This window comes from Meles meles, chromosome 11 (genome assembly GCF_922984935.1).
Source record: "Meles meles chromosome 11, mMelMel3.1 paternal haplotype, whole genome shotgun sequence".
Classification (NCBI taxonomy): Eukaryota; Metazoa; Chordata; class Mammalia; order Carnivora; family Mustelidae; genus Meles; species Meles meles.
The window spans coordinates 10,432,743-10,449,911 of record NC_060076.1 but is presented as its reverse complement, the minus strand read 5'-3'; the positions used below and the strand labels follow the sequence as shown (position 1 = coordinate 10,449,911).

At 52.5% G+C, this 17,169-nt stretch overlaps 2 protein-coding genes across 4 annotated transcripts in view; one reads left to right on the top strand and one right to left on the bottom strand.

Annotated features, from left to right (window-relative positions):
• Window positions 1-6,486, top strand: part of NEK6 (NIMA related kinase 6) — an 82,605-nt gene extending 76,119 nt beyond the window's left edge. For all 3 annotated transcript variants that reach the window (XM_046023280.1, XM_046023279.1, XM_046023278.1), the window contains 2 exons: window positions 1,624-1,737; window positions 4,875-6,486. In XM_046023280.1, the coding sequence (XP_045879236.1) occupies window positions 1,624-1,737; window positions 4,875-4,985 (225 nt within the window). In that variant the 3' untranslated portion in view covers window positions 4,986-6,486. The remainder of the gene's footprint in view (window positions 1-1,623; window positions 1,738-4,874) is intronic.
• A 1,030-nt stretch (window positions 6,487-7,516) lies between these two features.
• PSMB7 (proteasome 20S subunit beta 7) overlaps window positions 7,517-17,169 on the bottom strand; it is a 61,210-nt gene continuing 51,557 nt past the window's right edge. The window contains exons 7-8 of the mRNA XM_046023625.1: window positions 10,591-10,742; window positions 7,517-7,795 (exon numbers count right to left, since the gene is read on the bottom strand). Coding sequence (XP_045879581.1) covers window positions 7,684-7,795; window positions 10,591-10,742 — 264 coding nt within the window. The 3' untranslated portion in view covers window positions 7,517-7,683. The remainder of the gene's footprint in view (window positions 7,796-10,590; window positions 10,743-17,169) is intronic.

Genomic DNA, 17,169 nt, shown 5'->3' with positions numbered 1-17,169 from the left:
AAGGAGGGGTTCCACAGCCCTCCTCCAGGGGCTCGGAGCCCCTGGTCACGGGCGGAGAGGTGAGGCTGGCCCCGAACGCCCCCCCCGAAGTCACTCGGTGTGGCCCTGGCTCCGGGGCCCACAGGTGCTTCCCCACAGGTGCGGACCCCTGGGCCTGGGTCAGAGGAAACCACAGTCTCCAGGCCACACTGTGCTGCCTCCTCAGAGACCTTGAACCCTAACCCAAGAACGTCGCCTGGGCTCGGAAGCCCCCTGGGCCCTCCTGAAGGAGGCCAGACGTGCCCATGGGGGTGAGCAGAGGGTGGGTCAGACCGGGACACTAAAGCTCGCTGGGCGCCTGCACACCCAACACCCACGGCCTTCTCCCCGCCCTGCGCTAGGGCTCGCTGGCCGGCCCTCGGGGCCTGAGGCCAAGTGAGGATCCCTTAGGGGGCCGGGGAGCCCCTGGCCGAGGAGTCTGCACCGAGTGGCCTTGGCAGCCCGGCTCCCCAGCGGACAGGCAGGCACAAAGACCTGCCGGCACTTCATTAGCGGGAGGCGTTGGGCGTCTTCTGGCGGCAGGCAGCAGTGAGCCGGAGTGACGAGAAGCACTTGAATCCCATTACGGGTTCATCAGCGGGGGGGCCGCCGGGCACTGTGCCTGGCGCAGCTGCCCTGAGCTCCCGCGAGCCCCGAGTAGTGCCGTGAGGGACGGGGTGGGGAATCGGGATACCTTCCAGAAAGGGGAAGCCTGGTAGCTCCCTGACTGGGGGAGACCCCACTGGGCCACCATCACTGTCCTCTCGCTTCCCAGTGCCCCAGGGTGGAACCGGTGTCCCCGGCCTCATCGGGCTGGGGACACCCGTGCCGGCCAAGCCTCCCCCGAGCCCTGCCGGTGGAGCCTTTCCCATTTTGCAGACAAAGAAACAGGAGGCCAGACACCCAGCAAGAGTGAAGAGCTGGGACTCAGGCAGGCAGCGGCCGGCCGTGGAGCCAGGCACTTGCTGCCCCTCCACCTCGGAGCTTCTGCGATGCATGGGCATCCGGGGCTGCCGGCTTCTGCAGAGAGCACCAGCCACTGCCCCGAACTCCAGGCCCTCAGGCTAGTGAACACCAGAATGAAAACCAAAAATGAAAGGCCTCACCTCCCCCCCACCCCCAAAATGCTAGTCCGTGGGTAATTTCCTCAGTGCGTTACTTAGACATCCTCCCATGGGTGTCTTCGGAATGGAACAATGCACCAGAGAGAGCCTGCTGGGCGCAGGCACGAATCCCAGTGAGCAGGGCCTGTTTCCCCATCTGCCGTGTGCATGCGACCAGAATCAGTCCTGGAGAGCTGGGGCGTGAGGCAGGCCGTGTGCCTGCACGCGGCTGGCCCTCCGTATTCAGCTCCCCTCTTCCTTGTTGCCTTTCAAGTTTTGCCACTGAAGCCCCGTGCCACTGAGTTTGCCTGTATGACAAGGCTCAGCTCGGTTCAAACTGCTACTGTGGTGCATCCCAGCTCCCTCGGGGTTTTTAGGAGACCCTTCGGGACAGTCTCCATCAGGACCAGAGGAGGACTGCACCCCAATCTGGAGTGGTCCCTTTTGCCCCTGGACCTCAAGGCTGCAAACTCACTTTTCTTATCCCCTCTTCCCCCCACAGATGGCAGCTCTCCAAAGTCCCTTCTATGGAGATAAAATGAACCTCTTCTCGCTCTGCCAGAAGATCGAGCAGTGTGACTACCCGCCTCTCCCTGGAGAACATTACTCAGAGAAGGTACGTTTGCCGCCACCAGGCCTGGGAAGCTTTACGACTAGCAGTGGCCTGAGAGGAGAGCCATTTCCAAAATGCCATGGCTGTGGGTGTGAACTTGGGTTCTCTTAACTGGGTGAAAAGGGAAGATTTCTGGGAAAGTGCCCCAGGGGCGGGGGGTCTGGGGGGAAAGTAGATTCATTTTACTAAAGAGGTTTCACAGACACCAGTGTGGGCCCCCACAGCAGTACGTGGCCCAGAAACCAGCAGGAGCTGGCCAGGGAGGCCCCGTTGGCACACTTCTGCCCATTTGGCTCCCAAGCCGGGGCTTGAGTACGAGGCTGGCCGCTGCAGGTCCCAGAGACAGGCTCTGTGCCGTGTGGGACAACAGGAACCAGACGCGGAGGCGGGAGGGGGCAGGACCTCGGGTGCCCCATCCCCCGCGCTGGCTGCCACTCCGTTCGCATGACAGGAAACCACGGCAAGCAGACTGGTCTCCTTGGGCTCTTACTCGCAGCGTTTTACTCTGGGTGCGAGGGCTCTGGACACAGACGGTTCTGGCATTGGGTCCGTGCCAGGTCCCAGCTGCGTGTGCGTATCCCCTCCCTCAGCGCCATCTTCTGGAAAACAGGGCTAATATTTCACTCCTGTGAGTAAGATGTGCAGATGAAATGACAGGTTTACAACACAGCGCGGCTAAGGGTGTGGCCCCTCTCCCCTGTTCCTGGGCGAGTCATTGAACTCTTCCGAGCCTCGGTCTCCTCATCTGTAACATGGGGATAATCCTAGAGGCGGCCTCCCGGGGTCAGTGTACAGGATTCAGTAATGCATGTGATGTGCTCAGCTTAGCCCCGGGCTCACATTGACCCCGATGCCACCAAAAGGAGCCACCAGCTGTAACAAAGGGCCCGGCTCCGGGTAAACGCTGTGCCAACTCTCCATGCTCCTTCTGTCAAGGGCCGCACTAGCGGGTGTGGGGGGCACTCCGAGACCTCCCTGGGCCCTCCCTGCGGACCACAGGCTGTTGTGGCGGGACAGCAGCTGACATTTATGACTTACCGTGGGGTCCTCCCCCACCTCCCGTTTTACCGAGGAAACCGAGACATGGCTAGATTAACGTAACATGCCCAAGGTCACGTAACTCGCAAGTGGTGAAGGCAGGATTTGAACCCAGAGATCCTGCACGCAACCACTGTGCCGTCCTGTTTCTTGATGCCGCGCCTCTTCGGGAGCTGGGCTGAGGTACCACCTGTGCAGCTTGCTGCCGTCCCAATTCTGGAGGTTCAGAAGGCTCTGGAAGGAGCGGCCCTCGTCCACCGCTCCTGGAGGGTTGTCAGGTGCCCTCTCTGTTGTGGCTCTAGCCTCAGCGGCTTAACAGACTCTTCTGCGTCTCCCTGAGGAAGTACTTAAGTCGTGGACTGAGAGTCGGCAGGAAGGGTTCAGTTAAGAGATTTCTTAACCAAGTTCATAGTCGCATTTGGTTTTTCTTTTCTCACCTTTTAAAATTTGAAAATCTGTGTTATTTAGAAGAAGCTTAGACTTGGAACTTGGAGCAAATCAAAACTTCTTTGTGGCCCTTTCCCGTCCATAAATGGGAACCGTAATCTCTGCCTTGTAGACAGAAGTTGAACGAAATAAATTCCCATAAAGCGCTCTGCCCCCTTCTCCCGCGTCAGTCACTCCGACTCTGTGGCCTCAGAGCATCCGGCTTTCAGCAGTTCCGTTCAGCATTTCTAGGCCGGGTGTCAGGAAGCGAGAGGGGCCTCTCTGCGCGGGAGTTGCTCAGCACACCTCACTTTTTTTTTTTTTTTAAATATTTTATTTATTTGACAGAAATCACAACTAGGCAGAGAGGCAGGCAGAGAGAGAGGAGGAAGCAGGCTCTCCGCGGAGCAGAGAGCCCGATGTGGGGCTCGATCCCAGAACCCTGGAATCATGACCTGAGCTGAAGGCAGAGGCTTTAACCCACTGAGCCACCCAGGTGCCCTACACACCTCACTTTTGAAGTTCACGTCACCTCTTTGGGGTATAAGACACGTTATTGTTGTTTCTCAAGTTTTCAAACAGGCTCTCACTGCCAATGCGTAGTCTCCTCGCTGCGTAATTGGGAGTCACGATGACTTTACCTTCTTCCATTTTCCTTGGGTACATGAACTTGTCAGGGGCCACTGCTGCCGCCTTCCCCTGAATACTGTAAGATTCCACAAGATTCCTAAATGGACTGTTTTGTCATACGCAACCTCCGACTCCAGGAGTGCTCAGGCCGCCCACGGGCACAGCCGCAGCTTCCGGGCCAGGGGTTTCCCGGTGTTCATGAAGCAGCAGAACCCCAAAAAGGCGGCACGCGGGTTGCAGGGAAGCTCACAGTGCCCGACCCGGGGCAAGCTCGTTTGCAGCCTGAAACACCTCGGGTGTGAAACATGGGAGCGCGTCCAGTACCCCCAGAGCCCCCGCTGACCCCTCAGCTTCCTCAGACTCCCCGAGCACGGCCACCAAGTCCACGGGAGCCCTCTTATTCAGGACCAGCCCTCTCTCTGCCGCAGCCCCCCAACCCCGCAGGGCCAGGCGGCCCCTCCAGCACCAGGTATTTAAATGAAAAAATTGCAGTGAGCCCAGTGATGCAAGTTAAGATGTAGGCTTTTTAAGGTCATTATTTTAATTACCATTAAAATAATTGGCACTCTGGCTATCAGAAGAACCGGGGCGATCAGAGGCTCAAGGCGCCCCTCCCCCACCCCGAGGCAGGCGCAGCCTTCAGTGTCTGTATAATTAAAAGCTCCGTCTTTCATGAGCACAATAAAGAGGCCAGGGGGTGGGCAGACTGCGGCCCTGCTGCATGTTAATGCATTTATTATGATCAATAAGCCCTTGCCTTGAGTTCTGTCCTCTGGTTTGGGTGTCGGCATGACTGACAGCAGACACACACACGCACACACACAGCAGTGTGGGCAGTTGAAGTTCACAATTGTTTGGATGGAGCCACTCACAGGGTCTCAGAGTGCGGCCTTGGGGCCAGACTGGCGCTGGCTCCGCTCGGTGGCCGTCCCGCCCCCGCTCACCCATGTGCCAGGCGTCCCCTCCGGTAGGAGGGCGGAGTCCCCGCAGGCGGGGTGCGGGCGCGGAGCCTCCCGAGGAGTAACAGGCCATCCTCTCCCTTGCAGTTACGGGAGCTGGTCAGCATGTGCATCCACCCCGACCCCAACCAGAGACCCGACATCGGCTACGTGCACCAGGTTGCCAAGCAGATGCACGTGTGGACCTCCAGCACCTGAACGCGGACGCAGCGCGCCGTCTCAGAGCCGCTCCACTCTGCCTCACCTGAGTTTTCTCTCCGAAGTGGCCGCCTGGTAGCCTAGATCAACTGAGACCAGAGGGTTCGGCGGGTTCCCCAGAGGGGGCTGGGCTTCACAGCAGATGCTGAGTGCAGAGCAGCTGGGGGAGGGGCACTGGTCACAGGGTCACTGGTGGTCACATTCGAAAGTCCTTTCTTTAAACTGTGGACAGTCTCAGCTGGCTTGTTACCAAGGGTGGCTGGTTCGGCGAGCCACCGGCGCACCCCTTGCATCTGGATTGTAATGTGAATCTCTAAGATAATTCCTTCAGTGACCCGTCAAGGTTTGTAAGAACAGGAGGATGGCAGGAGACTGTGTGATTTGTAGTGAGCCTTTCAAAACGGTTAGTAGCAAGTTCAGTTTAGCTCTTAGAATCTTTTCAAAAAAAAAAAAATCAAGCTGTGTGCTTGCTCTGTTGTAAAAGGATAAAATGGAAATAGTTTTTTAAAGTAGAGTGGAGATTTTCCAAATATTTTTTATCTACATTTATAACTTGATGAATGACGATGAGGAGAACCCAGCATCTGGCACAGAGTCTCAAAGGCACCTGGTTTCTCGAGAGCCGCGGGTGTGTTCTGTGCGGCCTGGCCCAGCCCTCCTCTCCTGATCACCTGCTCCGTCCCGGGCACCTCGGGCACTCTCGCCATCGCCTGCTGGAAGGCCGGCAGTTCATTTAACAGTGTTAAGGGTCTGTTCTCCTCTGTGGGAAGGATACAAAAAAATAGAAATATAAACCATGCCCTCAGGCTGTTCTCTGTATAAGTTCTGGTTCTGCAACTGCCTAACGTGACCCTCGGCACCTCTCTTAGCCTCTCTGAGCCTTAGTTTCCTCATCTGTAAAATGGGACTAATAGTGTCTACCTTCAGCCTTGCTGTCAGAATTGGAAATAAAATAGGCAAGTTACCTAGCATTTTGTAGATGATCCAAAAATGGTAGCCACTTACCCGCCCCTTCGCAAAACTGAAGTCCATGGACCATGTAAGTCAAGAATTAACGTACAACTAACTGTATGATGTGCAGGAAACCAGAACTATGTTCATTTATTTCTTGTTCCCAAATAGGATTAACTGTGAAGACTATAAATGTGAACTTAGGGAAAACTCAAGCTCTGAAGGAAATAGTTTGAATTTTGCTTTTCTACTCAAGTTAATCCTCATATGATCTAGTTGTCACCCATCGACCTGGTGACAGTTCAGCCTCCAGATAGAGACATGCCCGCCCACTCAGTGTCCTGGTCAGGTGCTCTGACTGCAGCCGACTTGCTGACCAGGGACCCAGGCCTCCCTGGGGATAAAGGACTTGGGCTGGGCAGCTGCTCTGTTTCCATGTGTGAACTCTGTTCTACTGTAACCCTGCCGGGTTTGGGACATTTTCTTCAGATGCAACCTTTGCTTTGTACTTGTTCTCCATGTTTGAAATAAAATGGGATAAGTGGGGTCACTTCTGCGAGTGAGTACGATTCACAGATAACTTAAAAACAGCCTCATGTTACAGCACAATTTCCCCAGACACCTTTCAAAACAGAATTTCTCAGGCCCCAGACGTTCTGAGTAATCTTGGAATTTTTTTAAGCTCCCCAGATAATTTTGATCATCACCAGCCAAGACACTGCTCTAAATAATTCCATTGTTCTCCCTACCCTACTCCTTGCAGTTTCAACAAGGGAGGCTGCCCCAAGAATGGGTTCGCTCTGGAAGACCATGGTGCTGGGACTCTCCTGTGTACCCCAGCCACACTATCTCTGGGGGAGAGTCAAGGCCCGATCTCCTGCCTAGCACTTGCCACTACAAGTTTTTCTGATTCCACACAGAGTTTTTCGCACATATTCTGCTTATGGCTCTCAGAGCCTCTACTGTGTTGCCTGTGGCACAATCAGCCGCAGACGCGGATAACTTGCTTTCTGTACACCATCCTACGTTCAACACCATGAGAGCAACTCTGCCCACCAGGACCCTCTGGAGGCATGAAATTTCAACCGTTCACCAGGCCTGAGGGCCTGTGAGAGGTTGGTACCCTAATTATTACGAACAGCAAGCCCCAGAGCATTCCGCTGACTTCTGTGGAAGTGGCCGACGAGCAGCGGACCCAGTTCTATGCAGCTATGGCGAAGCCACCTGTCCACCTACCTGCTTTTTCTTGGTACTTCGAACTGATGTCTCTACTTTTTTCCTACTTGGCTGCTGATTTAAAAGGCTGTGCTGCCCTCACTCTAAAAAAAGCAAAACAAAACAAAACCTGGGACCACCCCGAACAAAGAGAAGTTCGCACATGGATGGGCAGAAAGGTTCATCTGACCTCCACGACACAGGAGGCCTCGCCTGCTTTTGGGAGGAAGGTCCCGCTGCTCTTAGATCTGTGTGAACACAGACGGGCACTGGGGGAGGCAAGCATATCCTGAAAGTGGGGGGGGGGGGGGCAGGCTGATGAGCTTTAGTGACTAAAAAACCACACAACCTCCAGACCTTAGCCATTCCATCCGGTTTTCATTTTTTATTGGGTCTCATTCAGCAGACACTGCGCCAAATGAAGTCTTACGGGGGAGCCTCCACTGCCCCCCCACCACCCCCATAGAGCAGAGATCAGCCCATCAGGGTGATTCCTGTGCTGCTCAAAGCCCAGGTTCTCCCAGGACACCATTCAGGAAGTGTCCATTGTTTGAACTGTCTCTTCCAGCACCTCGATTTCCAGGCTGGTGACTTTTTCAGTGAGGACCGCAGTCGTCCCCTTCTCACACCTGTACCGGCCAAACCTAGTGGGAGAGAAACAAAAGCAGAGTTAGGACCCCCTCAAGGAGCCCAACAGAGGCCTGCAGAGAGGGACAAGTACTCAGGCAAAGCAGCAAGCAGGACTGGACTCAGAGCCTGGCTCTCCTGATTCCCGGCTCTGTAACCCTTGGCGGAGGGGTACTCAACTGCCCCAAGGCTCTCTCTCCCCGGTGCTCCAGGGCCACAAAATAGGGGTGCCTAGTAGATGTGTGCCCCAAAAGCGCTCAGAGAGAGCACATGGCACTTAGTGGACCCTCACATTTCCCTTTCGACCTCACCGTCCCCAGAAGATGCTGGAAAGCACCCGGTCATTTGCCTTTGAACTTCAACTCCCCAAAACCCCCCTCAGTATCAGCAGGAAGTTTTGTTAGGCTGTCATCACCCTGCTCTTGCATAGAAACAAGGATGACCTAATTGTTACCTTAAACACTAAAAACATGTGGAATCGAGAACAGTATAAAAATGACCCGCAGGCAGACTCTGGACTTGTCCCTCTAGACCACACTCCTGAGCCTCGAGAAGGGTCAGCTTTCCCTGCGGCAGCGCGGCGGGTCACCACCGTGTCATGCCCCACGCCTTCTCGGGGTGACTCTCGACAGCGGTTTCTCCGAGCACAGGCAGTCTGTAAGAGCCACATCTGAGCTGCTAATTCTCACATTGGGGCCAGGAATTACAGTATTGTCAAACAGCAGTACAAATCCAACTGTTCCTCCGGTCTTTCCCCAGCTGGGACATTATTTCTGTCAATCTGGCGCGGACTAACAGAAGGCTGCTGGCTATCCCATGACCACGTGCTCCTTGAAAACCATCCCCTCAGATGGGCACTGGTGCTCCAACAGGGAGCAGGAAGCAGGGAAAAGCGGATGTCAGAGCTCTGCAGAAACCCAGGAGCTCGTGCAGCAGGCGGCTGGCCTCATTTCTGCCCAGCCCTGGGGTTCCACCACACTCTTCCAAGGATCGGAGCGGCGGCACCTTCTCGGAGATGTGCCCCGCCCCTCCCCTCCTGGCGTGAAGATGCGGCTCCTTCCCCCCGGAATGGACCCCCGGCAGCCTGTGGTCTCGGAGCCAGAGCCCCCTGCGGCTCCTGTGTGCCTGACTCCTCTGAACCACTGAGCCTCCCCACCACCCCGGGGCACGGGCACCTGGCGTCGGCAGGCAGAGAGGGCCTCCCCAAGCAGGGCTGCCGCGGGCTGGCAGCAGAGCAGCCAAGAGGAAGGTGCAGTGCTGGGTCCGCAACTGCCCGGGCCGAATCTCGGCCCCCAGCCCCACCCCGACTGCCCACTCTGCGAAAGGCTCCGCTACTCCAGGCGGCGCCCACCAGCCAGCCACTGGCAGGAAAGAGGGAGGTGAGATTCCGGAGTGCAGCGCTGCCGTGGGGCCCAGGCCCCGAGCAGCAAGCGGCTCTGTCCAGAGGGCAGGGGGCGCACACCTGCCACGGGCTGAGCCCCTCCGTACCAGCTCACTGAATCTTTACAACTAGCCAGCGGGGTCATTTTGTGTCTGTTCTTGTGGGTTTACTCGCACATTGTGACTGACGATGTCCCGAAGAATTAAGATGTGCCACTGCTGAGCAGAGGTTCCTTGTCCTACACAAATACTTTCAGAGGCTCAAATGTGGCTTCCAGATTCCTCACCCAGGATACTGTTCTGTCCGGATGGAGCGTAACCATGTTGCCCTCCCTGAACTCTCAGTTCCTGCAGCATTCTGCATATAATGGGGGACCTAAGCAGTCAGGGAGCTTGGCCAAGCCTGCTCCCCCAGCACAGCCCCACACACCCGGAAGGTGCTTTCCTTTCCCGCTCAAAGGCCAGGTACCCCATGGGTCATTCACCTAGCTAACTCCGTCATTTCCAAGACTAGGAGACTGACAGGCCCAAAGTCACCGTGCCAGGCAATGACCTCTTCCCAGCCCGAGCCAGAACTCTTTGCTGCTGAGCTGCCAAAGCCTGCTGTGAGCACACTGCATTCCCACAATGCTGAGCGCAGTGCTGGTTCTCAATGTTCTACTCTTTCCTTGGAACTACTCCCGACTTGGAATTCGGGTACATGTGGTGAGAGTTAAGGCGATGTGCCTGCTACGTTCTGGCCTTGCTACAGGGCTGCCTGGGAAGTGGTTGAGTCTGTGAAGCCCGCAGCGCTCAGGAGCCCCATCTTGAGCTGTCAGGCCCACAGAAGAGGTCAGGAGCCAGAGGATGGCCAAATAGCTAGACAACAATGCGAGACTGCAGATGAGACCAGTCACGAGGGCTGGGAACCTTCCAGTTCTAGTCAGCAAACCAGCTGGAACCCTGTCCCCCACTCTGAGCCTGGGCCAACCCACTAAGACACAGACCGGCTCGGCTCCCTGGAGAGCAGGAGGCAGTGGGGAGCTCCCCAGGCTAACTTGCAAGACTCCTAACCCATGGTTTATAACTGCTTACGACTCCTCCACCACTCTGAAAAAAGCTTCTCGTGTAATTTCATACAGGAATTCAGGGGATCCTTTAAGAAACTAGAGAAAGAACAGCAGGTGATTCCAACCTCTCCCCGCAAACCCCCGGGCTAGGTCTCTCTACTGGCCCTGCTCTACCTCTCCCACCAACATTTTACAAGTTAAACCACCCTTCTATACCTGCCGGCTCCCCAAATCATAAAGTAAATAAGGACTCAAAGGTCTGTGTGGAAGGCTGGCTTGGGGACACTGGAGTTACTAATTAAGTAAACCCTAAGTGCCATGGAGAGATCACGAGTAGTCGCGGGAGTCAGGGGACACAGGCAGAATTCCATCTCTCCACTTACCTGGTCCCCTTCTTGTTGGGCACGGAGTACGGGCGCAGGAAGTCCAGCTTGCTCTTGCTGATAACGCAGAGATCAATGTTACTTCCAGACCCCAGGTCATTGAAGATGCCCGCTGCAATGGCTTCACTCACCAGCTTCTTGGCGTCCTCCTCCTGAGCAAGAGAATGGCAACGATCACGGCCATGGTCGCTGTGAGAACTGCTCTGACATCCACAAACCCTCAAGAGCAGTGTGCAGAATCCCCGGTGAGGTGGACATTTTCGGTGCCCGTTTTATAGATGAAGGAAAGGTCTCAGAGTACCAGAACGACCTGCTGAAGGTTCCTCGGCTAGTAAGTGCGGGAATCAGGTCTTCTGAACCCTTTACGCATGTATCTCTCCTTCAAAATGCCACTTCACATCGGATAATCACCGCATGACTGAGGACTCTGGGCTGACAGAGAACACTTTATCATTTAAAACAGGGACCAGTAAACTTTTCTTGTAAAGGGCCAGGTACTAAATATTTTAGGCTTTGTAGATATACTGTCTCTGTCATTACTACTCAACTCAGCCACAGTAGCACAAGACAGCCGTAAGACAATGTATAAACAAACGGGTGTGGTTGTGTGCCCAAAAAGCCTCGGAGGGCCAGAGCTGGCCCATGGGTTGTAGTCTGCTAACCTCTGATCAAAAACGTTCCATTAACGGTTGGAACCTGCTTTCAGGTAACGTAATGAAGAAGTCACTATCAAGGGGAAAAACTAAAACCAAAACATTATAGTTCTAGCAAAATGGTAGCAAAGCCAAGGGTGGGGCCTTTTGTCCAAGAGAATCTATTGCTTTCTTTCACTTAAAGTGATTCCTTTCTTTGAATCATTCTCTCTTCTACTTCTTTTAGGAGCAAGTCTAAGTCACCAACAGTTACTTGTACAAAGGTGGATTAATTCATTTCTGATTCAAGAAGGCCTTTCAGATCTCGGGTCCTATGCTAGGAGGCAGAGCTCCAGAGACGGATGAGGCCCCAAGGTCCCTGCCCTGTAGGGGATTAACGTGCAGGGGAGGTATCAGCCACAAGCAGCTACAGTGCCGTGTGCTAAGGGCTAATGGATAACTGAGACAGAGCTGTGGAAACACTGGCTGCCTCAGCAAGGCTCCAGGGAGGGCTCTGCAAGACAAGCCATGTACCAGGCATGCACAAAGCAGGCCAGTGACACCGAAGGCAGGTAGTGGAAGCCGCGTGGTGGGGACCTGGGGCACACCAAGTACAAGCTCTGCAGGCAGCAAGGAAAGATGAACCGCTCTCCCAAGGAGGAGACTCTAACTTGTGCTGCCCCTCCCCCATTTGCCAGCACTGTAGAGCCCACAAGCATGCAAGCTGAACCGAAGAGTTCACCCAAGTGCCGCTCTTTGAGAAACAGGCCCCCCTGCCTCCAAGTCCAGCCTGCGATCATCAAAGGGCAGATTTGCTAACTTCCTGTTGTGAGATCTGAACCTCTCAGGGTTCCGGCTCCTCTGCCTGCCCTAAGCCAGGAAGTGGGATTCCAGTGACATGAGCGCCCTCTACAGACTCGGAGAAGGATCGAGAAGGCTCTGCTGGAAGTGGGATCCTCAGCAACCCAGCAGTAGGAGCTAGGGGGTTATTCTGGTCTTTATCCTACCAGGTTTTTTCACTTCCTGAGTGGCCCCTACTACTGGGCCAGCGGAGCCCATTATTCTCTTGTGCATGTACAGCCCCCGTGAGAACTCATTCAAACAGGATCCTCCAATCAGGAATTCTCTCCTGGGGCTCCCAAGAGGCCAAAAGCCCATGAACGTGATACCAAAGAAACCATCTTAGAGATGGCGGCTACCATACAGACAGCAAAACCCAACCGTAATTTAACGAACGTGGCCTCATTCCAAACTGTCTCGCTCAAAAGATTCTAGATTTGCGCATGCACGTGTGTGCAGGGACACCTTCCTTATTCCCCTGCTCCTCACCTGTCCTCTCTCCTCTTCCCTTCCCTTCTCTGTTTCATGATTTCTTTGCTTTGACATCACTGCTTTTCTCATCACTGCCATCAGTGCCTTGAGTGAGCCAACAGTACCTCGTGGATGTCACCAGCCCTGCTGGCTGCACGCGGGACTGCAGATTTAAATTCCCAAGTCTTTGTATGTTTGGGGATGGGGGAAGACTCCGAGGAAACAGAGAGACATATGATGTCAGGCACGCATACCTAATGTCTGTCAGTGAAACTGGGCACACAGACACCAGGAGGCTAACAGTGCACAGATTACAGGCGAACCGTCCTCTATTTTGCAAATATTCAACAATGTGAATAGAAGAACTTATAAAAATTAAAAATGTGCAAAAAGCATTATGTATAGCTTGATTTATTCATAAAATTATTATGTGCTGTTATTTAAGTGTAATTTGGGAAAATACACATTTAAATTCCTTTCCTCTCCACCGATTCCTTAAGGAAAAAAAATCTCACAAGTCTCTGGTCTTTTTTCCAGTCCTACCCTCATCTCATATGCACAGGACTGAATATTATGAAATGGAATGAACCTTACTGACCACCTACTACAATGTGCCAAGTACCAAGTTAGGCATATTGATGATCATAATTTTTCCCTCTGTCCTCAACCATCTTCTGAAGTTAGTACTGTCAGAAACTACAGCTGAGAGAGTGTATGACTTGCCCAAGGTCACCAAGCTAGTGAACAGTTAAAACAGGTCCACGGGGCTCCAGAGCCAGAATGCCACAGCACTCTACCAGCTCACAAGGAACCTGTCTCAGCTGGGGGCTCCTTAGTGAGTTGGGGACAGTGGACAGCAGTTCCCTGATTCAGGGTATGTCACTTCTCAATCACAAAGGATCTTCAGAACCTGGGCAAAGTGGATGGTGGTTGTCAAGTAGTCTTTGGGCCAACAGGCAGTTTCTCCAACTGTCATTTCCGTAACAGAGGTGGGGGAGCACTGCGTTTCCCAAACTGCCCACAAACACCACTTAAACATTTTTACAATGCAGTACGGCAGAGATCAGTATTAGAAACCCATGTCTCGGGGCACCAGGGTGGTTCAGTCTGTTAAGAGTCCAACTCGATTTCTGCTCAGGTCATGGTATCAGGGTCATGACATCAAGCCCTCCATCGGGTTTTGCACTCAGCAGGGAGTCTGCCTAAGATTCTCTCTCCCTTTCTCTCTGCTCCACCCCCACTAGCGCGCGCACTCTCTCAAATAAACAAACCTTAAAAAAACAAAAAACAAAAAACCCGTGTCTTATTTCACATGTACCCCACCCCTAGCAAAAACCCTCAAGAGGCAAATAGGGTGAAAATTTACCAAGGCTCTACTGTCTACCCATTACTTACACAGTTAATATCATTAACAAATATTTAGAGACACCTACTAAGTTCTAGGAAACACTTTCTTTTACCACCGTATTTCCAGACGCAGAATTCTAGACACATATGCAAATATGCTACTGGGCATATTCATACTATGTTTTCTTTATAGTGGAGTTTCACAATTAAACAACTCTTGTCTTTAACACGTTCTACCAAATATTTAAGAAAACCATCGAGAAGAACCACCAACTGAAAGCAAGAGGTGGGGAAAACACCACATTTTTATCTGTCTCTGGCCCACAATAAATGCAGGAAGCATTGTTCCTTCCTTTAGGATTCCTTCTTCCCAGGGAAATCTCACCTCCCTTTTCTGGAAGCTGCGGGGTGATCCGAGTTCTGAGCAGCATCTGCCCAGGGACAGCTGCTACCGAGGGGCTCTGACGAGGGCCCTGCAGAGCCTGTGGCCCCAGCTGAGCAGACCCCGGTGCCATGCTGTTGCCCACTGCCAGGCCGGCCGCCTGCCCCCACCCCCCCATCCCCGCCAGCTGTTCACGGATTTACGCTGTGAGTCACAAGGGAACTTGGATTCGGTGTGCACACAGACCAGCAGGACTCATCTTGGCTACCAGAAAAATGGCCCTCTGGCCCAAAGGCTGCTTCCTCTTACTTTGAGACACTCAGCCAAAATATCACCACCTGGTGATTAGAAGTTAATCTGGCAGATGCGGAGGCAGACTGGGTCTGAATCCCATTTCCTACTTACTGCTGTGCAACCTTGGGCAAGTCACTTCACCTCTCCGAATTCACCGTCCTCCCTTGTAGTAAGTATAGTGACAATACATTAGGATTTACCAAAGGACTAGTGCAAGAATTAGAAATAAGGTACAGAAAGCACCTATTACAGTGCCTGACACACAGCTGTTGCGTAATAAAGCCTAACTTATTTTAGCAAGCCAGCCAGAGGGCTCCTGGAAGCACGGAGACCAAATTTACCTCGAAGCAATGACTGCCCGCACCAAACCCCAGGCCAGGAGAGGAAGGTCCAAAAAAACCTGCTGACAGACCTGCACACAGTTCTGTGAAGAAGTTCCTAGAACAATTAATCCAAGCAAAAAGCACACTCCCTAAAAGTTCAGAGAAAATAAAAGGAGCACTTCCTGCTTTATGGCTGCAAAGACCAAACTAACTGGGAATATCAGTCCCCCGGGCCACCCCTGCTTCTTAAATGAGATTACAATAAGAGTGATGTAGTGTAGTACAAGTCAGCTGTGACAAGCAGCACTTTATAGAGCTATCTGTTTGTCTCCATCACCGCATCGCGCAATGTGTCCCCGGACTCCAATGTGCAGCGCCATTTACCGCCACATGACAAATGGGCAGCACTTGTAAAAGGCACAAAGAGGTCCACGTCGGCCATGTAATGGTCACCACAGCTGTACCCGAGTGCTTGAGGGGACAAAACAGACCCCCAAGTTCATTAAACTGACCAGTAATGGATCTTTCAAAAAGTGCCTTAGGAATCGTACAGAAAAGGCTAAAATAAATAACTCAGCACGGAAGGCTAATCTGAAACGGTGTTTGATAAATTATTTATAACACAGGCGATTGTCTGCATTTAATATTGGAGCTACTAGTAGCATCTTTAAAAGATGATTTATGTGTGGTAATGCTATTAAACTTTATATTGGCCCACTGCTAGCTATAAAGTCTGCTGAGATTTAGAGAATGAGTTTTAAACTGTCACTGCAACATCATAGGAGATGGAGACTGTATTAAATCTTTACTTTAAACCTGTTATCTAGAGAGTTGCATTTTGTAGACACTCACAAACTGATAGATTACCTCGGCAGCCACTATGGTGCAGGTCCAAAATAGTACTGCAAAGAAACTTTTCCACATTATTCTTGTCTACAGCTACAATCGAATTTCTCTTCTCACTTAAGTGATTTTTAGATGCGGAATGCCACCAGAGTAAAATGTTGGTGCCCCAGCCAATGCGCACTCTGGACAGTTCAGCATCGAATTAACGCTCTTTAAAGAAAGCCTCTCCGCTCCACCACATTCACTTGCGCATTCAGAACAGCATCTTACTTACAGTAGGAGCAGGCAAAACATCAAATATGCACCTGATGGAAAACCTAACATACTATTTTAGATACAACTTTGGAATGTGAAAATAAGTGTGTATGGCAAGTTGTTTAAAACAACTGACTTGACCTAAAATTTTTTAAAGAAATTTAAAAAGGGTTATTTGCTAGAAAATACAGCCCGTTTAGGTAGCTGAGGTGCTGACATTAAAGGAGGAGAAAAAAGAAGAAACAGCCTTTGTCATGAAGGACAGAGCTTCCCTGGCTCGGCTGTCCTCTGGGGCCCCGCAGACGCGGCCCTTTGCCGTGCGTCCCACCATCGTGCCGGGAGTCGGGGACACTGGCTCTCCTATGTCCGCTCCAGGGAACGAGACATGGGGGCGGCATCGCAGCTGGACCCTCTCACAGCTCCCATCAGTTTTCTTAGTTGCTACACCAAGGGCCATTTAGTTCACAACAGTTTGCTCCTTTACTTAAAAACTAAACATTTTAGCCAATGAGAACAGAAGCAGTCTAGATTCATCTTGGAAAACCTGCATTATCTTTAGTCACTTTGATGTGAAATAGCAAAAACACGGTATTGCTCTGATGAGCTGCAGCAGAGCAGACTAAAAGTCTGGGTGTGACGGAGAGTTTGGGCTCTAACAAGAGGACCCAAACCACCCCATCTCCCTTCTGTACCCCAGGCAGCAAGCACAGGGCCTGGCGTGGATGTCAACAAATGAAACATGAACCACCAACTTCGAATGCATTCCTGGCTTTGCCCAACTGGAAGGTGAAATGAGTTATGAGACGGCAGCATAAGTTCCAAAAGTGCACCAGCCCCAACTGGGGACCAGAGACCAAGAGTGCGCCAAGACCGGTGAACACCGCGAGGAAGAGGTTTGAGCACAGTGTCCCGCAGTGGCCTGTGGACGCGCTGAGGTTCTGCCTATGCTACTGATGCGGCCTGAAGGACTCGTTCGTGGCTGATGGTTGAATAAAATTTAAAGAGCTCAAAAAAGTGTTTAAAACAGTCCCCCCACAAGCAGACTGCTTCCCGCACTCTGTAACAGACATGATGTATCCCATTGTGGCCACATATTTTACAGTGGAAAAGGTTAATTTAGTATTTTTTCAGACAGGGCTGTGTGACAAAAGCAAAGGTGTCTGAGTTTTGGTTTTGGCCCGAGCTGTGT